At 53.8% G+C, this 25,234-nt stretch overlaps 1 protein-coding gene across 3 annotated transcripts in view; it reads left to right on the top strand.

Annotated features, from left to right (window-relative positions):
* Triobp (TRIO and F-actin binding protein) overlaps window positions 1-25,234 on the top strand; it is a 62,143-nt gene that overhangs the window by 14,111 nt on the left and 22,798 nt on the right. For 2 of the 3 annotated variants that reach the window (XM_075959924.1, XM_075959925.1), the window contains exon 1: window positions 23,171-23,317. In XM_075959924.1, the coding sequence (XP_075816039.1) occupies window positions 23,171-23,317 (147 nt within the window). Of the gene's footprint in view, window positions 1-735; window positions 893-6,402; window positions 9,062-12,315; window positions 12,416-13,024; window positions 14,042-15,733; window positions 15,806-18,566; window positions 18,705-23,170; window positions 23,318-25,234 lie in introns of those variants that run through there. The other variant, XM_075959926.1, reaches the window with a different exon arrangement.

Raw genomic sequence — 25,234 nt, 5'->3', positions numbered from 1 at the left:
CTCCTGCTGGGCAGTGGCAGTGTGGGCAGGTGGAGGGAGGCTTTCCAGTTCAATGGGGACTTGGGATGACTCACCAGCTGGCTCAGGTCTCAGGACTGGGAATTAGGCATGGTGTCCAGAGCAAGCGTGAGGCTGACCCAGCTCTGCCCTGGCCACATGCTGCTGAGAACGAGCCCATAGCCGGTCCTGATGTTAAGGTCCAAAGGCAGAGGGAAGGGAACAGGCTTGGGAGCTGGCAGGAGAGAGGAGTCAAGAGGCTGCCCCTTCACCTTCATGCTTTCAGACCTGTCCCATTAGATCATACCCCCACCCCCCAAAAGGAAACGACAAGAATGGGCTTCTCATAAACAGCCTCGCCTGTTCACGCATGTGTGAGGGCCGTGCAAAGGTCTCAATGGGTCTGAGCTCAAGCAAGGCTCTCCAGCACCCTCTATGCTACAGACCACTGTGCCCCTGCTAGGGGCTGAGGCCAAGAGCAGGGAAGTCACTCACTTGAGACCACACAGCCGGGAAGCCGTGGACCTAGGATTTGAACCCATTTCTTCCATTTTTGTGACTTTGGCCCAGATTTTGGTTTCAATGGCCGTACCTCTTTCTCAAAGCTGACAGAGGGTCCACCGAGAGCCCCAGTTAGGCGGCAGGTGTCCTTAAGAACCCGTTTTTCTACCCTTTGTGCTGGGATGCAGGCCTAGGGCCCTCTTCTCCTCCCCAGCAAGCTCTTTCCTCCCCCAGCAGGATTGGGACACTGTTGAGAGGCCAGGGGTGGTCTCCAACGCGTACAGACTCAACGTGATGATTCCGAGGAGGCCTCAGGAGGGGTTGAGAGCTGACAGTGCTCGGAAGGTCACCAAGTCCCCTGCCAGAGGGGACACAGCGGGCCAGAGAAAGGAAGGTGAGTCTCAATGACCACAACGTGGTGATGGCCTGGGGCCCCCACACAGCCATCTCACTGGCTCGGCTTCCTTCGAAGGGCAGGATCTCTCTCTTTTTGAATTTATTTATTTGTATTTTATGTTCATTGGTGTTTTAGCTGCATGTATGTCTATGTGAGAGTGTCAGATCCCCTGGAAACAGAGCTACAGACAGTTGTGAGCTGCCGTGTAGGTGATGGGAATTGAACCCAGGTCCTCTGGAAGAGCAGCCAGTGCTCAAATCACTGAGTTGTCTTTCCAGCCCTGAGGGTCCAAATCTTAATAATAGAAGTTCTTATTTCATGTGCCATGCTGCCTAGCTTAAGGATGATTTCCCTCAGTTGAAAGATTAGGGCCTCTAAATTCTAAGAGACTGAAGCTGGCTGACCACAGTGGGGTGCCCGCATTAATAGAATGGAAAGGGACTTCAGGTGTGGCTGGGCCAGGTGTTCAGACAGTGCCCAAATCTCCTCTCCATTCTGAACTTCTGCTGAAGTGGCTCCATTCTTGTTTGTTTGTTTGTTTGTTTGTTGTGTTTTGAGTCAGTGTTTCACTGTGTAGCCCTGGCTGTCCTGGAACTCCCAGAGCTTCACCTGCCTCTGCCTCTCCAGTGCTGGGATTAAAGGCGTGTGCCACCATTGCCCAGCGTGGCCCCATTCTTAGTCAGACACTTCTCTAGAAATAGCATGCTGACCACCAGAGGGGCCCTCCTGTGTCCCACAGAAGAAGGGCACATCTTTCCTGTGACTACAGTCTCAGGAAGGTTCTCACGGGGACCACTGGGGGTCATCTTCATCACCCAGTTTGGCCTCCTATGCAAACCCCATAGTCTGAGCTAGGAGGAGGGGTGGGTCCCCAGAGGAAGTCAGAGTGCTGTACTGAGAAAGAGAAAGAGAGAGACAGAGAGAGATGGGGGAGGGGACTACTGTTATGCCAAGTCCATGGAGGTTGGAGAGTTTGGCCAGCATCTTGCTGGGATGTGAGTTCAGTATGGTGGGCACCTAATTCTGATCAGGTATCTCACTTCAGTGTGGTCAGGAGTTGGAGCTAGAATGCCAGAAGCCCCACCTCCTTCCCTGATGGCAGTCCTGGCTTTCCATGGTCCTCGCAGGAGTCTCATCAATACATGTGATGTTTGGGTGAAGATGCTAGGGGTCTCAGGTTGAGTTAGCATGGACCCTTGCCCTAGAAAGCTCAGCATCTGGCAAAGCAGGCAGACAGGGACCAGCTCTAGTGGTCCAGAACAGAGGAGGAACAGACACAGGCATGGGGGAAGAGAAGAGATCTTTTGTTTTGGTTTGTTTTTGCTTTTTGAGTCAGGGTTTCTCTGTGTAGCCCAGACTGTCCTGGAACTTACGCTGTAGAGCAGGCTGGCCTTGAACTCACAGAGATCCACCTGCCTCTGCCTCTTGAGTGCTAGGATTAAAGATGTGTGCCACCATAGATGGGTACAGGGCTGGCACGGGAAAGCAGGGCAAGAAGGCAGGGCTATGTGGCCGGTCAGCAGCTGCAGTTTAAATGTGGATTGGGTGCACACAGGAGTAGGCTGTGCTGGGCCTCCTCAGCCTTGCCAAGAAGTTGGAGTTCTTTTCTCTAAGCACAGTTAGGGCAGGGGGTGAAGAGTGACGTTATCAAACCTATGGCTTGGGATGGTTCTGAGTGCAAAATCAGAATGCATTGGAGCAGGATGAGAAGTCAGGTGAGCCACCTAGTAATTCCCAGTTCAGCTCGGAGTTGTCACTGGCTAATGCCGATGCTGAATGCCAGGTCAAGAGGTTCCCTGCCAACAGGATGATCGAGGATGCTCACAGTGTCCCTCAGACCACACTCGACCTGCAGGGAAAAGGCTCTCTGAGGCTGGGGAGCTTTGCAGATGCTGCAGCAGCCAGGAGGCCACTCAGTGTCCCCATTGGATGCTTGGGGACAAGATAGCACACAGCACCTCATCCCTTCCCTTTCAAATCCTGATGCTAAAATGCTCCGATTGGGTGTGGGGGGTACATGCCTGTGATCCTGGTAAAAATGAGCTTTGGATTCTGTAGCTGCAGCTGCTCTGGAATTCCTGACCCTCTTGTCTCTGCCTCCTCCGTGCTGGGATTACAGACAGGCCCCACACAGCCAGGCTTTGCTTCCTGGCTCTTGAAAGTCCCTAGGCAGTGGGTGGTGTCCTCCCTGTGACCTACTTAGCCAGACTCGGTGGCCACTGTCCACCTGGTGGCCACTTGCAGCATTGCAGTCAGGGACTGAGCCTCTGCTAGGCACATCCTGGTTGGCACTGCTCACTGGGGAAGAGGGGGAAATAGGACACAGGTTACCCAAGCACAGCTGTGTACCTGTCTTGCGTGGAGGCCTCATCCTGTGAGACAGGCTCCTGGGGCATCTTGATGGGTGGGGTGGCAGGAGACAGCTAAGCCAGTATATGGCACAAAGTCTAGGCCCACTTTAGGCGAGGGAGAAACAAAACCGGGGGGGGGGGGAATTGTGTGAACTGCAAACCTACTGTGTGCCGCAAACATACTGTGTGTGTGTGTGAACTGCAAGCCTACTGTGTGCTGCTCACCTCTGCAAGTTCCAGAGGCACTGTGGGATCGCCAGGCCCTGTCGCACAGCACTGCTAGGGGAAGCGCAGGTTATCAAGGAGATAGGCACAAGGAAGGTCCATGGAAGGCAGCCCTTGGCCAGGAAACAGATGCACTAGAGGAACCCTGTCCACTCCAGACAGAGGTAGCAGCAAGAGCAATGGCCCTTGATGGTGAGGATCCTGTGTTGTATTGGAGGACCTCAAAGAGTGAGTGCTGGACCCTGGCAGGTGGGCGAGGGTGGGATGGAGAAAGAAGGCAACCCCTGCACAGCCTGGGTCTCATTCCAAATCCGGCAGGAAGCCCCTAGAGGGCATTTTCTTATTTTTCGTTTTGAAATAATCTTAGATTTGCCAAGATGGTAGCTATAGTGACTATTGGACTCTTTTTCCAGGTCCCTGGATGTTAGCTTCATGAACAATTGCATGCAGAGGCTGGAGATAAGAAACATTATCCTAGCACTCTGTGAGTTTGAGGCCAGCCTGGTCTATAGAGTGAGTTCTAAGACAGCCAGGGCTATTATGCAGAGAAACCCTGTCTCAAAAATACATACATACATACATACATACATACATACATACATACATAGCATGGGATGTGTCTCAGCACTTGCCTAGCAGTGAAACCCTAGGCCCATACTCATAAAGAACATTAAAACAACTGTAAACTGCAGGCTAATCAGATCCACCGCTTTTCCTTCTATGGTCCCTTTGGGTTTCTTTGTTACAAGATCTTGTTATGCAGCCCTGGCTGGCTTCAAACTCTGGAGCCCTAGGCAGCCTCAACCTTGCAGCAATCAATCCTCCTGCACCCTCCATCTCTCAAGGCTAGTGCTAAGATTATGGTCACCACCAGTCCCAAATCCTCTTCTGTCCTGGGACTTCATGCTGGATCTCTCACGGCATTTAGTCACCTGGTCTCCTCTGGTCCTTCCTCCTGTGACAGGTTCCTGGCTGTTCCTTACCTGCCTGCTCCTCAAGGGTTGTGAGCAGGGCAGACTTACTCACCGTGCTTTGTTGGGGGGACGATGACTGTGGGAAAAGGGCATTCATGCTTTGGGGGAGCTACTGGGATTATCTGAGCAAAAATGACAGTGACCTTGGGTGTGGGGTTGTGGACTGGAGATGACAGAAGCAAGTGGATTTAGGGGACATCTTAGGGGGCCTCAGGGCCACTCCAGTGTTGAGAGTTCAGACTTCAGGGACACCAGCTACCAGTGTAGCAAGATTGGAGGGAAGGGGAGGTATGTAAAAGGAGGCGTGTCCTGGTGAAGGCACTCCTGGCTTGCTACTTCAAGAAGAGGGACAGGAGCACGCACAGCTGGTGGTTCAGGGATTGAAGGGGTGGTGGTTGACCCCCAGTTTATGGCAGCCAGGAGCCGTGACATGGTCACTATTGAGGGCAGCACATTCACCCCTGAGGCCAGCACCCCTGTGCAGCCCTTGAGGTGCCTAAAGTGTTAGTTACTTTATACGTGGCAAAAGAAATTTAAGGACAGAAAGACAAGGCTACAGTCCAGCATGGCAGGGGAGGCATGGCAGTTGGTCACCGTGGATCTGCAGTCAGGAAGCCTCTAGAGCATTGGTTCTCAACTTTCCTCATGCAGTGACCCCCAACCATGACATTATTTTTCTTGCTACTTCATAACTGTAATTCTGCTACTGTTATGAATCATAGTGTAAATATCTGTGTTTTCCTATAACCTTAGGTGACCCCTGTGAAAGGGTCATTCAACTTTCCAGGGGTCACGATCCATAGGTTGAGAACCACTGGCCTAGCTGAATGCTGGCACCCAGTGCAGGCTCTCCTGCCCCTGTGTGTCCTCTCTTTTTAAAAATGTATTGCTGGACAGTGGTGGCTCACGCCTTTAACCCCAGCACTCGGGAGGCAGAGGCAGGTGGATTTCTGTGAGTTCGAGGCCAGCCTGGTCTACAGAGTGAACTCTAGGACAGGCTCCAAAGCTACAGAGAAACCCTGTCTCAAAAAACAAAACAAAAACAAACAAAGATTCATTCATTTATTCGTGCGTGGGTGTGAGTTTACACACATGCGTGTGCACATGTGCCGAGGAGCTTGCGTGAGGATCAGGAGAGAGCCTCCTGGAGTCAGTTCTCCCACCACGTGGGTCTTGGGGTCGGACTCGCAGTATCAGGCTTAGACACAGCACATTCACCCGCTGAGCCCTCTTACTGACCCTCGCTTGTTTTCTCCCTCTTATCCACTCTGGGACCCAAGCACATGGGAGAATGCTCCCCATATTTCGGCCAGGCCTTCTTTAATTAACCCAGTCTAGAAACTCTCTCACAGACATGCCCAGGGGTTTGTCCCCTGGGCGAGTACATCCTGTTGACAATATTAACTGTCACATGTGATAGCTCTGTCAGGTACCGATTCTGCTCTATGCAGACACACAGGTGCCCATTCATCAAGGGCGGCCTTAGCTGTGCACACTTCCAGTGTCTGGGATGAGCCTCTGGGGCAGGAGGAGTAGCAAGAGTCCTCAGGTGTAGGTATAGGCATGGGCCCTATGCTCTGGTACCCAAAAAAGGGATTCCTTAGAAGTTGGGGTGATTTGTGGGCATCCCATTTGGGAAGTAGAAGCCAGGAGTCAAGGTCATCAGACAAGTGCTCCTGGTCTACCTCTCCCTCTCTGGGGTCGTTTCTCTCCATAGTTTTGGTCTCCTTTGACATATCCATGACCTTCTTGCCCTGGTACCTTTCCATGAGTGATTGTGAATTCCTGGCCTGGCAGCAGACTGATGTCTAAGCTTGGTCGGTCTCAGCCTGAATGGCAAGGGTGTGTCTCTTAGACCAGACACTGATACCTATTAGAATCAGACTGGGGGCTGCCTTGATTTTTCTGTCCTTCCTGGATCCTTCTCCTCACCTTAAACTTCCTAATTTCTCTCCAGATTCCGGCAGTGAGGGACAGGGTGCTGGCCAGCACTGGGCGAAGCTGCGGGCAGAAAGCGGCTACTTCTCCTTGGAGCGACGTCGCGCAGGGCAAACCCAGGCTTCTTCTGGGACACCACTGAGTGGGCCTCGGACTACCACCCAGGCTGCTTCTGCTCAAAGGGATGTCTTCCAGGATGTTTCTGCACCAGAAACCTCCCAAGTTCCCTCTCTATCCCGTAACACCCAAAGAGACACCCCTAGGAGCTTAGTCAAACAGCGGAATAGCCCCGGAACCTCCTCTCCTTCAAGAGTTTCCCAAAGGGACATTCATAGAACCATGTCCACCCAGCAAAGCAGCACTCCACTTTCCTCTGCTCTCAGAGCCACTTCAGAGAGCCTCAAGACCTCTACACCCAAAGATGGCCCCCACATTGCATCATCTCCTTGTGCCCAAGCCTCCTCTGTCAACAGAACCACCCAACGGGACAACCCCAGGACTCCCTGTGCCCAGAGGGACAACCTCAGAACCTCCTCTCCCAACAGAACCACCCAACGGGACAACCCCAGGACTCCCTGTGCCCAGAGGGACAACCCCAGAACCTCCTCTCCCAACAGAACCACCCAACGGGACAACCCCAGGACTCCCTGTGCCCAGAGGGACAACCCCAGAACCTCCTCTCCCAACAGAACCACCCAACCGGACAACCCCAGGACTCCCTGTGCCCAGAGGGACAACCACAGAACCTCCTCTCCCAACAGAACCACCCAGCGGGACAACCCCAGGACTCCCTGTGCCCAGAGGGACAACCCCAGAACCTCCTCTCCCAACAGAACCACCCAACCGGACAACCCCAGGACTCCCTGTGCCCAGAGGGACAACCCCAGAACCTCATCTCCCAACAGAACCACCCAACGGGACAACCCCAGGACTCCCTGTGCCCAGAGGGACAACCCCAGAACCTCCTCTCCCAACAGAACCACCCAGCGGGACAACCCCAGGACTCCCTGTGCCCAGAGGGACAACCCCAGAACCTCCTCTCCCAACAGAACCACCCAGCGGGACAACCCCAGGACTCCCTGTGCCCAGAGGGACAACCCCAGAACCTCATCTCCCAACAGAACCACCCAGCGGGACAACCCCAGGACTCCCTGTGCCCAGAGGGACAACCCCAGAACCTCCTCTCCCAACAGAACCACCCAGCGGGACAACCCCAGGACTCCCTGTGCCCAGAGGAACAACCCCAGAACCTCATCTCCCAACAGAACCACCCAGCGGGACAACCCCAGGACTTCCTACATACCACAGAACACCCCCAGGACCCCTTCTACCCAAGGAGACAAGACTACAGCCTCCTGCAGTAGATGGGAACATCTCCGAAGTGCCTGTACCCAAAAGGACAACCCAGGACCATCATCTCCCCGCCGTGCCACTCAGGGCAATAGCTCCAGGAACCCTTCTCCCCACCGTACCAACAAAGATATCCCTTGGGCCTCCTTTCCCCTTCGGCCGACCCAGAGTGGTGGTCCTCGAACCTCATCTCCACCTCGCACCAAACAAAATCAGGTGCCTTGGGCATCCATTTCTCTCCGACCAACCCAAGTGGACAGGTCTCAGACTTCAGCTCCTACCAAACTAGCCCACCACGACCCTCCCCAACACTATTCCCCATCCTTAGCCTCCTCTCATAACCCAGGCCATCCCAGTGCCTCTCGGACTTCCTCACCTCTGCACCCAGCACGAGGGGCTCCCCAGACCGCTTCAGAGCCCTTCCAGCCACCGTGCGCTGTGTGCATTGGGCACAGGGATGCACCTCGCGCCTCTTCGCCCCCTCGCTATTTTCAGTATGACCCTTTCCCCTTTTTTCCAGATCCCCGCTCCTCTGAGAGCGAATCGCCCCACCACGAACCCCCCTACATGCCACCTGCAGTGTGTATTGGGCACCGTGATGCCCCCTGGGCTACTTCACCACCTCGTCATGCCCAGTTCGATCCCTTCCCCTTCCTCCCAGACACGTCAGATGCTGAGAACGAGTCCCCTCAGCATGATCCCCCACAATTTCCCCCACCAGTGTGTATTGGGTACCGTGATGCCCCCAGGGCCTCTTCCCCACCACGCCAGTTCCCAGAACCCTCCTTCTTCCAGGATCTCCCCAGGGCCAGCACAGAGAGCCTAGTCCCTTCCACAGACTCTCTGCATGAGCCTCCCCACATCCCCACTCCTGTATGTATTGGACACAGAGATGCCCCCTCCTTTTCCTCCCCACCACGCCAGGCCCCTGAGCCTTCCCTCTTTTTCCAGGATCCTCCTGGGACCAGTATGGAGAGCCTTGCCCCTTCTATTGACTCTCTGCATGGTTCCTCACTGCTGCCCCCTCAAGTATGCATCGGTTATCGGGATGCACCCAGAGCTTCCTCTCCTCCCCGTCACCCGCCCAGTGATTTAGGTCTCCTGGCCCCCTCCCCTCCCCCAGGTAGCTCAGGTTCTCGGGGCTCAGCACCCCCAGGGGAAACCAGACACAACCTGGAAAGGGAGGAGTACACCAAGCTGGCTGACCTGCCCCCACCTAGGAGGCTGGCCCAGAGGGGGCCAGAGCCCCAGACACAGGGCAGCAACGAGGGCCGTACCCGCAGCCCTGGCCGGGCAGAGGTGGAGCGCCTCTTCGGGCAAGAGCGCAGGTGAGCCAGGGCAGGGGCAGTCAGGTGGGCTGGGGAGGAGAACAGTTGGAAAGTTTCCAAAGCAAGAGTTCAAGCCATGCTGTGTGGTCTTGGCCAAGCCACTGTATCTTTCTGTATATTAGGGTATTTTTTTCTGAGGCTGAAGTAACACTATGTGTAGCCATGTAATCAAAACCAAACGAGCAAGCAAACAAGCAAAACTGGGTTTAAACCTGGGTTCAAAGCTACCCTGTATCCTGTGATATCTGCTTAAAGCAATTTAATCTACTTGGGCCTTGGTTTCTTCATCTGTCAAATGGGAAAAACTAAAAGCACATTGGTTTCTTTCTTTCTTTTTCTTTTCTTTTCTTTTTTTTTGTTTTTGTTTTTTTCTTTTTTCTTTTTTTGTTTTTTTCGAGACAGGGTTTCTTTGTGGCTTTGGAGCCTGTCCTGGAACTAGCTCTGTAGACCAGACTGGTCTCGCACTCACAGAGATCCGCCTGCCTCTGCCTCCCGAGTGCTGGGATTAAAGGCGTGCGCCACCATTGCCCGGCTTTTTTGTTTGTTTGTTTGTTTTGTTATTGTTTTTTTCGAGACAGGGTTTCTCTGTTTTGCTTTGGAGCCTGTCCTGACACTAGCTCTTGTAGACCAGGCTGGCCTTGAACTCATAGATACCCTCCTGCCTCTGCCTCCTGAGGGCTGAGATTAAAGGCACGTGCCACCACCACCCGACTGAATTAGGATTTTGCAGTGTAGCCCAGACTAGCCTTGGACTCTAGGTCCTTCTGCTCCAGGTTCCTGAGTGCTGGAATTACGAGCATACAGCACCACACTGGGCTCACACAGTTACCTCTATCCACTTCATTCCCCGTCCTAGTACATTGTCTTTCCACCTCAGTTAGGGTATTTTCTCTATCTAGTACTTTTCCAGGTGGAATTCCATTTGCCCTCTGAGGACAGCATGCATTTGCATAAGAGGCAGAATTTATGAGTCTGGGGGATGGGGCTGTGCAGGGCTGTATTTTCATTATCTCCTAGTTACTCCTCTGATGTGTACATTTATTGAGCATCTACTTTGCCCAAGCCTGGAGCATTTTTCCAGAAGGATCATGTCAAAGACTTAGGCATTTGACTGGTGTTTTAGCCTTTCCTCCCACCCAACTCCCTTAAATGTCTGAATTTTGAAAGAGCCTTCCTTGGATCTGCTGAACACAGTGTCTTTGTTTTGTTTTTAAGCAGGGTCTCACTATGTAGCCCTGGTTGGCCTGGAACTCATAGAGATCCACTTGCCTCTGTCTCCCTGTGCTGGGATTAAAAGTGTGCACCATCTGTCCTGTTGCTTCTTTGACACTGTTTGGAGGCCCATATACCCATCTGAGTATCCAGAGGAAATTCATTTCCTTGTCATCCATGATACAGTCACATCAACCTCTGGGAACAGGTGGCTCTGCGTGGGTCCTATTGCCAAAGAGCTGGGTTCCCATGAGGGTTCTTTAACCCTATCTTTCAAAGCTTATGAGGGGTGAGGGAAGACTTATTGGAAGGAATGACCACTGAACAAGCTGGAAAATGGGCGTTCGAAAGAGACCAAAAATTTTGCACTTCCCTACTGGGTCCTCATCATGTTTGGGACTTTGGATTTTGGTACTTTCATTGAAGTTCCTAGACCTCAGTGCTGGGGGAAACTTGTTCAAAGGTCTCAAATTTGACTAAAAATGGAGCCTACTAAAAATAGCAGTAGTGGTGCATACCTAGGACTTGGGAGGCAGAGGCAGGCAGACCTCTGCATTCAAGGCCACCATGGTCCACAGAGCAAGTTCCAGGACAGCCAGAGCTACACAGAGAAACCCTGTCTTGACTCATCAGGGAGTCCTCAAGCTTAAAATCCAGGGACCTTAGGGCTTCTAAGGACCCCAACAGCTTCCAGTTCGAATTCTAAGAACATCAGCAAAGACCACAGGACAATAAAGCTCGATATCACGCTTCAGTTTGAGAGGCTGGTCTCCCACTCTCCGCGTAGCCAGTGATGCCCCCGAACACCCAGCTTCCCTGCCCTACCTCCCGAGCACTGGGATCACAGGGGTCATCACCACCCAAGGTCCATTCCTTCTGCAAACCTCTACAGTGTTCTGCGTGGTTCTTCAACTGTGGGCAAACTTTAGAAAGACAGTCCTCACAGACACCTGTACAGCCTCCCTCTTGTCTCCTTTGGGGACTCACCCTGGGCTTCCTGAAAGCATTTCTCCTTCCTGGTTCTGCTCAGCCAGTGGTCATGGCCCCACTGATTCGTGGGTTTGACTTATTTTTGCTGTGCTGGGGATGGACCCTAGGGTCTTCCACAAGCCTCTCTCCATGGCCAGTTTAGATGAAGTCCGATAGTCAGACCCCACAGGAGGTACCTGCTCATGGAGGCTGAGTCTTTTGTCTCTTACTAGGAGAAGGGGCAGACTGTGCCCAGTCTGTTAGCTCAGTAACAGTGATGCTATGTTGAATATAACCATAGCCACTCATTGTTAACCCACACACATATCTGGAAGCGAGGATTTTGGCACAGGCTAAAGGTGATCTCTGTTGGGTATGATGACCTTTGCTGGTGACCTTTCTGGGACTGTCAAGATCGAGAGAGTGTCTCTTCACAGTCACCTGGCTAGGAGCTCTTTCGCCCATGGCTAGAAGGGCCAGGGTTTTCAAAGCTGAGTGTCGGGGTTCTGTTAGCTCCCAGAGGCTTGAGAAAGCCTATGTTTGCAGATGGATGGAGAAGGGGAGAAAGAATGGGAAAACGAGGCACCTAACAGCCACTGCTCTTGTCCCTGAAGTAGGTTGTGCAAGGCTGTGGGACTCAGCACACAGATACTTGTCATCCAGAACATAGGAAGCGCTCAATAAATGCTTTCTTAAACATTGTCATTATTTTTTTTGCTCAGTGCCTGGTACACAATAGATGCTCAATAAATCTGAATTCCTACAAGGGGAATTCCTTTGTCAGGGGTGGCTGGCTGATGGCTGGTGAGTAATAGGAAGTGCCAAATGAGGCAGGAGGGAGCCATGGCCAAGAGCTGCCCCCTCCATTCATTCTCCTGTGCCATCTTTATGGCCTTATGAGTCAGATTAGATGGTGCTGACTGTCCCCATTTTCCAGAAGAGGAAACTGAGGCCCCGAGAGGGTCATCCTCACTTTAGACTTTCAATGAGTCTCTTTTCTGGGGTGGGATGGGAATGCTGGGTGCTGGCATGAAGTCCCAAAGGCCCTCTGGAACAGGTGCGTTTGCTCTTAGGAAGTCGGAAGCACCAGGGGCCTTCCAGGCTCGGGATGAGGGACGGTCACAGCGGCCCGGCCAAGGTCGAAGACAGTCCAGCCCCACCCCCAGCAGGCAGGTGAGCACTGCTAGCCACCAGCCCTGATGAGTGGTCTTACTGCTTCTCTCTACACCCTTGGTTCCTGGCGGGTGTCCTGGGCAGGGAGGTCCTCTGTGGGAAAGCCAGGGCCACAGCATGGGGTCAGACTCCACTTTCTCCAAGGGCAGGAAGCTCTTGGCAAGGTGTGAAGGACTCCATACAAACCCGTGAAGACAGCCCCTCGGAGCTGTCCCCATGGAGGTGTCTGCTATCTTGAGATCTCAGGGAGCCTCAGGTGCCTCAGGGGCTGCCTTGTCCAGCATAGGGATTGGATCTCAAATGAAACTCAGAGGGTGATGCACACCCCAAGGGCACAGTTACCCATGGTGGAAATTCAGCACCTGATAGCTCAGCTCGGAAAGACTATCTTACGGAGGGGGAGCCCAGAAAGTGAGCTGCTCTCTTTCTGGAACCAAGAAAATTGGGTGAGAGGAGAGAGAGCTGCAACTCTCCACCTGCTTTGGTCTAGGCTTCTAGGAAGATCCAGCCTCACCTCACAGTCCCCCTTTCTTCTGGGGCTTGGCTAAGACAGACAGCGACTATCCCGTGCAGTCCGGAGCCTCACCCACCCCTTCACCTCATCCACAGGTGATCAAGCCCTCTGCCAAGCAGGCAGAGCCAGCCCGGAGGAGCCGAACAGAGCCCCCACATCCTAAGAGCCCCGAGAAGCGACCTGAGGTAGACCGGCGACTCCAGAGGTCCTCAGCACCTGCCAGGACATCAGCCCAGTCCCCTGAGAGGAAGGCTCAGACAGAGAGACATCTAGAGAGTGGCTGCACTGGCCTAAGGCAGCCTCTGGGAGGGTGGCAGAGTCAGGAGGAGCTGTCAAGACCCCAGAGTCCTAACAGACACCCAGAGAAGATCTGGGGCAGCCAGGAGGGTCCAGGCCTGGGGGGCTGGCCAGAACTTGATAGTCCCAGCCTGGAGGGGATATGGAGGGGTCCTGCCCAGGAGCACAGGGAAAGGTGGGGGCAGTCAGAGGCTTGGGAGCAACCTCCCAGTAATGGGCGACAGGGGGGTTTCTCAAGGGGCCAAGGTAGCCTTCAGGAGTTGTCCAGGCCTCACCAGCCTACAACCCCCCCAGACAGCTCCTGGGCAGGCCCAGCAGAATGCTTGTGTGCCCAGCAGCCTGAGGCCACCACTGCCACAGGCTGGAGGGCTGAGGGAGCATCCCCACATCAGTATAGCCCTGAGAAGCCACCCGACCTAGACTGGAGGGACCTGCTGGGCCTTCTCCGGGCACCTGAGGATGGAGCCTGGACCCGGCTCCCAAGTCTGGACTGGGAAGGCCTGTTGGAGCTCTTGCAGGCTCGGCTGCCCCAAAAGGACTCAGCCAGGGCTTCAGGACCAGAGTTGGGTTCCCCGGGAACAGAGGACACCCTGAAGACAGAGCCACAGACCCAGCCTGAAGGATGGGCCAAGGTCGCCCAAGCCAATGGACATAGCCCTGGGCAGCAGTTGGAGAGCCCAGCACAGCTACCCAGCCCTGCCTGTACCTCCACCCAGTGGCCAACAACCAAAGTGACAAGTGGACCAGAAACTTCAACTCTGGCTGCTCTGGAGCAAACAGATCACCTAGAGAGCCACAGCCCACCTGACCTGGCGGTAAGTCTGTCCCATATCGGGAGGGGGTCCAGCAAAGGTGCTGTTCCAAACTGTGTGCACCCTGTTCCCCGACAGTATCGGCAGTGGTGTCACCAGCTCACAGGCAGTGTGTTAGGTCATAGGTGCCATGCACAGTGAAGAGGCAGCTGCCACTGTTCCCAGCCTATAGATGATAAAACTAAGACCCGTACTCAATAGAATTTCTTAGGGGCCATACCTGCCAGAGTTTTGGTAAATGATATTAAAGTACCCACTCCGAAGCCTGTGCTTACCGCACTATGAGACACTCTCTCTCACACCACCTTGTGGCTGTTCTCAGTTAACGATCTAATTTAGCACTAAGACACCAGGGGTGCAGGGTCAAATGACACAGCCCTACCCTCAAGTTGCCATCGGGCAATGTGGAGGCAGGGCCATCGCCTGATGCTCAGAGGAGGGTATGTGTGTGCAGTGCTGTGGCCCAGTGGCCGCTGTCAAAGGGGAGGTGGGAGGTCACAAAGATTGGGGCTCCTCTACTTGAGGCTCAGCATCGCTTGGAGACTAGGGGATGGTGACATGAAGGATGGAGAACCTCTGGCCACTTCAGTAGCTCGGGCAGGGAGGAGAGGCTACAGAGTGCTCACTGGGTAAGTAAGCCTAGTAGCCAGGATGGGTCCGGTGCTGTACCTGGTGATGCCTCCAATCCCAGAGCATAGGTGGGGGCAGGGCGGGGCTGCCCTCAGGCTCTAGCTTTACAGAAACACCACAGGCGTCGTACGTGTGTCAATCCGGCATGAGGGACATCTCCTGGATGGCAAAGCAGAGAGTTCTCCAGGTCCTGCTGGGGTCCCGGGTACTTCTCTAGTGATCCTTGTGTGTCATTCAAAGCCCCTTCCTCTTCCCTCCTCTCCATATCTTCCTCTCACTGTGCTGGCTGGAGGACTCTGCATGGGGTTTTGTACACGCTACCTTCCCTTGTCACCTGCCAAATGTCTGCTCATTGTCTAATGTCCTGTCCTCCAATACTAACCCCATCCTGGGGCTGGTGACGGTCCCCTCGTGGGCCTCACGGTTTTGCTTCCATCCGTCACATTGGATATCCACTTCCCCTTAGAACCATGGGCACAGGCTAGGCATACAGCTCAGTGGTAGAGCACTTGCACAGCATTGCCCAAAGCCCTGGGTTCAACCTCCAGCATCATCAAACAAGCAAAGATGAGTTCCATGGGGGCAAGGACCTCTGCCTCTCAGCCCAAGGTCTGATAGACAAGAGTAATTCATCTTAGTGGATGGCAGACCAGTGGAATCTACAGCTGCTCCATTGCACACAAGAGGGAGATTGGGTGGGACAGTAGTTAGGTGGCAGGTGGGCAGTGAGTGGAGGATGGTCAGATGGTGGTGTTAGGTAGATGGTGGGGTGATGGATAGCGGTGGTTGTTCCGTGATGGCTGAGTATATGGTTATTAGGTGGAATATGATGGACGGTCAATGGATGGCTAGATGGTGCCTAAACAAAGGCAGGGTGCAGACTGGGTGATGGAGGTGCAGGGTGCCAGGAGGGTATGGAGGACAGAGGAGGGACGGCTGGGTTGGCAACATGGATTTAGTGACATTGGATGTACAGAAAATAAACAGACAATTTAGAAGGTAGATGGATGGGTGAATCGTGAGGGATACAGGCTAAACTGTGTTCTTTCTTTTCTTCGGTTCCAGGCAGAAGAGCCTGAGTCATCAGAACCAAGCAGAGGTGAAGACTCACTGGCTGACCAGAAGCAGGCTGACTCGGTAGTTGGGCCCTAGGCTTGGACACATGGGGAGGGAAAAGGACGGGAAATCAGGCTGGAGGTGGGATGAGCTCCTCCAAAGAGTCCTGAAGCCATCCAGACCCAGGCTGGCTCTGCTGAGGCCTTAAGGAGAGAAACTTTGGGGGAGGTGGTCAGTAGTGTTACTCATCGCGTGGGGACTTGGTGGGGGATGGTCCTGGAGTCGGAAGCCCAGGGCACAGCTTCCCACTTACTGGCACACTGTCTTTCCCTGAGCAAGTGGCAGCTTGGCCCCAATAGTTCCTGAGGGCAATGTTCTTTTGGGTCTAGAGGGCTGGGCCAGGCTTCCTGGGTGGGGCTGGGCCATGCTTCCTGGAGCTGGGGTCAGGAGTGGTAAAGTGGGCTAAAGGAGGTGCTGCAGCAACCTGGAGGGCCCTGGAGGCTGGAGCTTTATGCAGGGGGTGGACCAGGGAGGCTGCCTGGGGCCCGGCTGTAACAGCATGGCTGTGCCCTGATCCTCTCTGCAACTTGCAAACAGAGCTTTCTCACCAGAAGCCTCTGGAGGGGTGAAGGCAGAGGCAGACAGCAGGTGGCAAGCGGCAGACAGCATGAGCCGGAGACTCTGGCTATGTTTTTCTCTTCCCCTGTGCTGCCTCCTGAGTCTGGCCCTGCCACTGATCAGAGTCATACACAGCCTTATGCTGTCCAACCCATTTGTACAGACAAGGAAACAGCCAGTGTGTGGCTGGACCCAAATAGAACCCAAGACTCTGGTCCCCCTACCTGGCTCTGTACCAGGATTTTTCTTTTGGGCCACCAACCAGCTCCCAAATCATGACACAGAGACTTATTATTAGCTTTAAATGCTTCACCTAGTTTAGGGATATTTCTGGCTAGCTCTTTTAGCTTAAATTAACCTGTTTCTCTTTATCTACTGCTTGCCTCTGGGCTTATTACCCTTCTTACTTCTGTAGATCTTACTTCCCCTGCTTCTCTATGTCTGACTGGACGGTGGCTGCCTGACTTCTTGCCCCAGGTGTGTGCCTCGTTCTCTCCTCCTTCTTCTCTTGTTCTTCCCTCTCTAGAGCCTGGATTTCTTCTCCTATTTATTCTCTCTGCCTGCCAGCCTCACCTATCCCTCCTCTGCCTAGCCATTGTCTGTTCAGCTCTTTATTAGACCAATCAGGCGCCTTAGGCAGTCAAGGTAAAAAAAAAAAGTAGCACATCTTTACATCATTAGACACATTCAGCATAAACAAAAGTAGCTCACCTTTATATATTCTGTAGCATAGTAGTCTGCAGCATAGACAAATGTAACACATCTTTGCCTAGTTAAAACAATGTTCCACAACAAGCATCCCTGGGCTCCCCATTCCCACCCTTGTCCACACTGCTTCCTGGTTCTGTCCCATCTATGTGCCTCGATCTACTTGGTGGCTGGTCTTCCCTCCTGTGAAGTGGGGAGGGGACAGAGGTCTCCCATTGCTAACAGGGGCACTGACAACTTCACTCTTCCTCTTTCGGGCTGATTTCTTCATGCTTCCTGAAGCCTGGGCTTTGTGAGCAAAGAGGAAATTAGCAATGTGGAAAGCCTTCCCCGACACACACCCCTGCCACCTCTACTGGACAGAGTATTAACTACTCATTCATTCATTCATTCATTTCCACTCACAGCACTTAGTGAACACCTTCTGTGTGGTGGTATGAGTTGAGGTGAGCCACAGTGGGGCCGTGTGGTGGTCAGGGCTGTGGGCTGTGATGGGTTGTGATCTTGGGACTCTCTCCTTTCCTCAGTTCTCTCAGGTTCCTGGGCTTCAGACTTCGCTTCCAGAGCTTGCAGATTCCAGCCAGAGGACAGGAGGTTCTGTCCCCTTCCTCAGCCTGGAGCCTGCTGTGTGGCTTAGGGCCTATGCTTTGCTAGTGACTCAGTTGCCCCAACAAAAGTGACTTCAAAATGGAAGCACTAGGGCTCTGAGACAGGCATCTGTGTAAGTCTGTGTCCATTCCTTCATGTTAATGCCCCGAAGGCCAGGCAGGTAATCAAGGTGATAGGAACAGGAGCTGGGGTCACATGCATGACCCCTTGTCTCCAGGTGGTTGCTGCTGAGATACAATGGACCTAGAGTCTCCACATCTTTCCCACATTTCAAGAGAAATCAGATTTTTGTTTTGTTTTGTTTTTTGAGACACACTGTCTCTGTAATGCTCTGGCTGCCCTGGAACTCTCTGTAGACCAGGCTGGCTTTGAACTCAGAGATCTGCCTGCCTCTGCCTCCCGAGTGCTGGGATTAAAGGCGTAGGACACTACTGTCCCGCTTTTCTTTTTTTTAATTTTTTAAAATGTGGTTTTAATTTGGGCTTCATGTAGCTTAGGCAGGCCTCAAGCTTTCTCTGTTGCTGAAGCTGAACTCCTGATCCTCCTGCCTCCACCTCTGAAGTGCTGGGATTACAAGTGTGCACCACCACACCTGGCCCAGACTTCTTGGTTATTAATGTTAGAACCAAATGCAAGATGATGGATGCATGCCATGTGAGCTAAACATACGTGATCTGTAACTCTTTTGGACACAAGTCCCAAGGATGCATGGAGTCCTAGAGACCCTGTTGGTCAAACACTATGCAGTGCGAGCAAGATAACCAGTTTTTTTCCTTTGTAGCTCTGAACGAGGGAGGTAGGTGGGAGCCCCGGGCCTTTGCAGTACCAGAATGGTCAGGGGAGGCTGTGACCAGGGATACTCCATCCCATCAGGGACCTTCAGCCAACACTGGACCCTGTTTGACAGGCAGCCAAGAGGCCAGCAGAGGGCAAGGCTGAGAGCCCACTCAAGGGCCGACTGGTGACTTCATGGCGGATGCCTGGGGACCGGCCCGCGCTGTTCAATCCATACCTGCTGTCTCTGGGGGTCCTCAGGTGGCAAAGGGTAGGCTGGCTCCTGAGGGGTTGGAGGGGAGAGGGTGGATAGACAAGGGAAGCGGGGAGGAGGCTGGTCCTAGCCAAGAAAAACTGGGAGTTGAAAGGGAGGAGGGGGAGAACCTCATGGAAGGAGAGGGCGCTACAAAGCTCTGTCAGGCTCTGGATGGTGGGCTTTTCTGCCTCCAGTGCAAGGCACAGATCCTGAAAGCTTTTAGGATGAAGGATGTTTGGGTACTATCCAGTCAGCAACTGTTGGCCTGAGCCAGGGAGCCAGGTGGTGGGAGGGAAGAAGGAGGAGGGCCAGAAGGGGTTCTGGATTACAGAGTGTGTCTCAGACTTGGGCCTGGGCCAGTTTCACAAACATCTGGCCTTACGTAACCCATCCCCTGCCCAGAGAGGCCTGTAAACACTGGGGCCTCTGGTTGGGGCTTCCTCCAGGGCAGGGCGAGGAGGTAGCTACGACTTGACCCCTTCTGCCCCTTCACAGCAAGCAAGAAACAACCAAGGGCTGACTTTGGGGGTTAACTGTTGGTGACTGGGTGACTCTTAGACTTTCCTGTTGGTGCTGGGCCCTGACACTGCAGGGCCCTTGGTGGCGCATGCCTAGTTTACAGAGGGTGGGCACAGACTTGAGACGACAGCCAGGATATCACAGGGCTGGATTTTGCACAGTCCCAAGAAAGAGTGTTTCAGAGAAAGTCAGAGCACTGGATGTCATGCCTATCACATGACTGGGGTAACTGCTGAGCTGCCCAGGGCTAAGGGGAAGGTCCCAGAAGCTTAGAATGCCTAGAGGCTTGGGGACCAGGGCTGCCCTAGTACTGCTTCCTGTCTGTGTTATGGTTCCTTCCTGCCATTCCCTACAGGCAGGGGCACCCAAGGCAGTCAAGCAAACTTGGCTATCTAGGTGCAGTGGTCCTTCAAGCCTTGGGCAGGATTTGCCTTATCAAACTAACTAAAGGTCACCAACACACAGCAGAGCTGGGAGGAGCTGCAGGGAAGGCCTTGGTGTAGAGAGGATAAGCGAAGTGGGGATTAGGATAATAGATTTGCTTCTGGACTTCTGGAACCCCCTGGAAGGACAGATCTTTGTAGTCTAGACTCCCACGTCTGTGTGCAGTGTCTACACTACCAGCCGTTACTGTGTATCTACTATATCTCCGGGTTCCATAGCCCATGCAGGACATGCCTGACTATGTTTGGTCCTCTTCTTAAGGACGATTAGATTCATGTTGTCCACACACTAAGGAGGAAGTGAAGTCTCTTGTTCCATGTCACACATGGGTGCATCTGAGATGCAAACCCTGCTCTGGCTGATCTGAGCATTGAATACTTACAAACCCACCCCTGCGTTGCTGGCCTCCCAGAGCCGTCTGGCAGCTCTTAGTTACCATCGTGTTCCCTACCGGCCGTGTGGCAGCCGAGGCTTGGTGAGTCTGGGGTAATGATCTTTTTCTCTAGGGACTAGAATTGTAAAGTACCAGAGATGGAACTGTCTGGGGTCTCTCTGAGGATTGCTGAAGAGCCAGAAAACTAGCAGGAATTCTATCTCTGTCCATACCGGGATGTGTGCTCTGGTCCACTCCCCTTCCCTGAGTCATACCTTAGAGTCCTCAGGAGAGATGTGGCTCCATGCTGAATATTGCTGAAGTCTGGTGGCTCCAGTCTTTGCCAGCATAAGTCACTTCCGGGCCTCTGAGGTCCCGCATCTCTCTTGTGCTAGGGTGATCTGTGATCGTTTCCTTTGTGTACTCATTCAGTTAGCCAGTGTTTACTTAGGGTATACCGTAGGCTAAGGCCCTGGGCTGGCCTCCAAGATAGAGAAAGACATGCTCCATTATTGCCCACAGAGAGCACATAGAGGCGAATACCACGACAGGCTCCTGGGTTAGTGACACTGTAGCAGAGGGACAGGCAGAAGTCGGGAACATTAACAAGGGGTCAGATACAGGGAGCACTTGACAAAGATGTGGATTCAGGGAGCATGGGGCATGGAGCAACATATTGGGAGCACCGAGTGAGGAGCAAGAAGAAGACAAGGAAAAAGGGAGACAGAAATAGGGAGTATTAGGCAAAGCAACGGGCATAGGAGATATGGGCAAGGAATCAGATGCAGGGGCACAGGATGCAGGGCCAGATGCAGGGAGTACAAGGCAAAACATTTTCCCCCAGTGTTGGAGATGGAACCCAGAACTTTGTGGGTGCCAGGCTATATCATGTAGCTATGCCCCTGGCCCTGCTGGGAAAGGTGCTTGGATGAAAGGAGCGCTAGGGGAGGAATAGGAGCACTAAGCAGTGAGGGCTATGTCTGGCTGGGGTATGTGGCTCTGTTATACTGGGGCTCCAAGGGTGAAGGGAATTTTCCATGCATCTTTTTGTGAGGTAGTAGGAAAGGAAACTCTCTCTCTCTCTCTCTCTCTCTCTCTCTCTCTCTCTCTCTCTGTGTGTGTGTGTGTGTGTGTGTGTGTGTGTGTGTGTATGTGTGTGTGTGCGCGCACACACATGCATACAGAAGGCAGCAGTCTAGAGTCCAAAGGTCTGCCCTTCCACAGGGCTCCAGGAGTTCCGCATTGTGTCCGTCATATGGAAGAGGCATGTAGAAAATTTAGTGCAGTCCCAGGCAGGTTATAAAGGAAGCTGACTGTGCAGAATCCAGTGTAGTGAGCTGGTCACCGTCACTCTGGTCCTTGAGTTGAGCTTACCTGACTCTCAGGGCCAAGAGCCGGGAAGCTGGTGCTTTCTGTTCCCAGGCACCCGGTGGGAGGCGGTTTCTCTTCTTACTCACTTTCCAAGGGCTGACAACCTTTAAGGAGTGCAGGGGGAGGGTGGGAAGCAGATGGGCATCAAAAGACTAGTGTCTAGAGGAAGTAAACTTAATGTGTGTGTTGTTGCAAGGAGACTTCAACAGAGACGCTAGGAAAAAACTCACTCCCTGGACCTCCGGCTCCTTATCTGTGAAATGGGCAGAGAATCAGAGCGCCATAGTAATCGCAGTATACAATACACTTTTATTTATTTCTTTATGCCGGGCGGTGGTGGCGCACGCCTTTAATCCCAGCACTCGGGAGGCAGAGGCAGGTGGATCTCTGGGAGTTCGAGGCCAGCCTGGTCTACAAGAGCTAGTTCCACGACAGGCACCAAAGCTACAGAGAAACCCTGTCTCGAAAAAAAAAAAAGTATTTATTTCTTTATTTTTGAGACAGGGTTTGATATGTAGCCTTCAACTCACTTCTTGTGGTGATCCTCCTGCCTCTGTCTCCAAGTGCTGGGATTATAGTGGTATACTCCCATGTTTGTTTCTTTCTTTGTTTGGGGTCTTCCTATTTAGCGCAGGCTCAGGTTAGCCTAGAATTACATACTTTGCTCAGGCTGGATCGAAACCCTTGAGCTCCCTGTCTCACCCTCTTCCTCAGCCTATACCAGTATGCCCAGCAAGAGCAATGCTTTTGAGCTCCAAATCGAGTTGGCAGAGTATCCTAAACTGCAAGTAACCCAGGCTCCCTGGCCCACACCTAAGGGTGGCTAACTAGAGATGGAGAAGTTATTTTAGTTGCTTGACTTGGTTAACACCCACGGGTCATTGCATCAACTCATTTACCCAGGGTGAGATTGAGGCTTAGAGTACTATAGTACCTTGCTTGCTTAAGCTAGCAGGGTTAAATGGCTACTGTCACACAAACTTCCGGTGCAATCAGCAACAAATTCTACTGACGTCCCTTCTCACCTAAAGGACCACGATGAGCTTCCTTCCATAGGCAAAGAAAACACAACATATTGACAAGGGAGCTGGGAACACGGGCAACAGGTGCACACCCACACCCGGTAACCCTCACTTCTTAATGGAAAGTCCCACTTGGGAGATTTCGAGAAAGCTTTCTCTTTCAATCTACCAACTTCTGATAAATAAGCTGCGCTCGTTTTGTGCGCAATTTACTTGTTAGGATCCTCTCTGCCCCATTTCTCTCACCCCCACCCCGTGAGAACTCGGGCAAGTAGATCCATCTTTGAACCACTGCGTTCTCGTGAGTAAAACACAAACAAATGAGCCCCAGGTCCGTGGGAAGCACGAATGCCGACTGCGTAGATAACGAGTGGAGCTCGCTGAGTCGTTATTATCGGGTGTTGTACTCCGTCTTGCGACCCAGGCGCCAGGGCCGGGTGCATCCATCATTCGGACGGGGTTGGGGGACTCAGGCTCTCGCCCCAGCCGTGGAGATCAAACTGCCCCGCCCCTGCGCCGTCGCCGGCAGTCACCTGCACGTTGGCCCTTCCTTCCTGCAGGCCGCCGGCCGGAGCCCGGCCCTCCCTGCCCGCCGCCCCAACCTCCCGCCCCGTCGCGCAGGCCCCGCCCCTGGCCCGGCCCTCGCCCCCATTGGTTCTCTCATCGCCCCCGCCGCTGTTTGCCGCGGCTTCCAGCCCTCCCATTGGACCACCCGGGTCCTCCCAGGAAGTTTGAAAAAAAAAAAAAGTTTTATGGGCGGATGGAAGGGGCCGGGGCAGCTCCGGGGAAGGGAAGGGCTGGAGCTGAGGCGGCCGGCGGCCGAGAGGGGCGGCGGGCTGGGTGCGCCGCGGAGCCCGGCCCGAGAGTCCGGAGCAGCGTCCCGGGGCGCCGCCATGACGGTGAGTGGCCCCAGCCCGGACCCGGCGAGGCCGGGAGCTGAGTGCGGGGCAGCTCGATCCAGACTTTTCTCCCTGGTCCCCTGCCCTTCTCCCCGCCGTGGAGCCCGTGCGGTGGAGGGTACTAGTCACTGACAGACTCAGGGAGACACTTGCCCCGCCTGCCAGCCCCCTGGTGGAAGTCCCACTCCCCCCAGGCTGCTTGGCTTGGGCCTGGGAAGAGGTGCCCCGGGCCTTGATGGGTCGTGTGATAGCTGTCCAGCCCTTGTGGGCTCTAGCCAGAGTTTGGGGGGTCCGGCCCCGCCCACCCCCACGGTTGGGAGCCCCCTCCTGGGGCGGCTGAAACTTGAGTCCTCTAGGCGTTGGGCGCTGGGGACCTTGGGCGGGGTCAGAAGTTTCAGTTTCTCTTGGAGGTGGGCTCTACCAAGATTTATCAATCAATGGCTATGCTCTGATAATTCTATCGAATTTCACAGCTGAGAGCACTGTTCTCCCCATTTCACAGCCAAGTGAGTTGAGACTTGGGGAGGGGCGCTGGTGAGGTGTAAAGAAGAAACAGCCTGTTTTCAGGACGGTTTGACCACCTGGCCATGGTGTTCTGGAATGGAGGGGTGGGGCTGCTTTTGATTTCTGCCTGGTGACCCAGACTGGCCCTCCTGGGGTTGGGAGGAGGATGAACAGGGTGTGTATGCACATGCGCAAGGGTAGGCCTGGTGAGGGGTGGGCTGTGCTGCTGGGGGTGTGGCCTGTGGGGTCCCTGCCGCGCGCGCGCGCGCGCGCGCGCGTGTGTGTGTGTGTGTGTGTGTGTGTGTGTGTGTGTATGTGTATGTGTGTGTGTGTGTGTGTGATGACCTGGCTCTGTTGCCTGGATTTCCTCGGCCTCCGCACATCCTGCCACCTCCCTACTGGCCTTTCCTGGCGTCAGCAGCCTCCCCTTCCCTGTTACTGAACGGAGGGATGTTGGGGGAGGAGTTGAGTCAGTGTCCTGGGTTAGGGGGAGGTGGTTGCCTGGCCCACTGGGTGCCTGCCAGATACTTTGATAGTACCAGATTGATCCTCTCAAGGTTGATGATAGCATCTCCGTCATTTAGTTAGGGAAACTGAGGTGCACCAGAGAAAAGTATAGCCCTGGTGATGCAGTTTGGCCTTTTACTGGACCAAAATTTATACCCTGGTCTGTCTCAGTTTGCTTTCTGGGGAGAGATAAGAAATGTACACAGTTGCCACTCCCAGGAAGCACGTGCTAAGCAGGGTGAGTCTGCTAAGCACCACATGTGTGCCTGTATCCTGAAAGAGGGATGTCAGGGGGCAGGGAAGCGCATCCCTGCTGGTGGGAGGTCAGGGCTTCCTGCAGGAGTTGTCCTCTGATTATGTGACTCTGTCAGATGGCTATGGACTGTGGAGGAAGGGGCGTGTCGATAAAGGGGCGTGGCTAATGACCATCTCAGGGATGCTGGAAACTTAGGGAAGGGGTCTGAGAAAGGGCCCTAGCTTGAGCCAGGAGCAGTGGGGAGCCACGAGTGGTTTGGAGCCAGGAACAGGCTTGTGGTCACCGTCCACAGTGCTCCCCGGGCTCGTCCTGGGCACCATTCAGACTTGAGCCTCCTTGTTCATGGAGCCCATCCCCCTGACTTACACACCTTGCTACCAGCTGAGTGTTCTGTACAGAGCAAGTGACCAAGGAAGGTTTCAGGGAGCTGGTAGATCCGGGCTGACCTGGACTCCAGAGCTCTTTCTCATTTCTCCTTCGCCGGGGAAGCTTTATGAAGGAGCCTCAGTCTGCAGTCACCGATGGGCATCAAATTATATACTTGTTCTGCGTGTTTACAGTCTGTCTCCTAAACTCCCCGCCAGGGCAGGGACCATGGCTCCTGTTCACAGCTGATAGCTTGCCCTAGAACAGTACCTGGTGCCTTTGAA

Source organism: Microtus pennsylvanicus, chromosome 2, assembly GCF_037038515.1.
Source record: "Microtus pennsylvanicus isolate mMicPen1 chromosome 2, mMicPen1.hap1, whole genome shotgun sequence".
NCBI lineage: Eukaryota > Metazoa > Chordata > Mammalia > Rodentia > Cricetidae > Microtus > Microtus pennsylvanicus.
The sequence above is the reverse complement of the archived record's forward strand: the minus strand, read 5'-3'. Positions and strand labels throughout refer to the sequence as shown.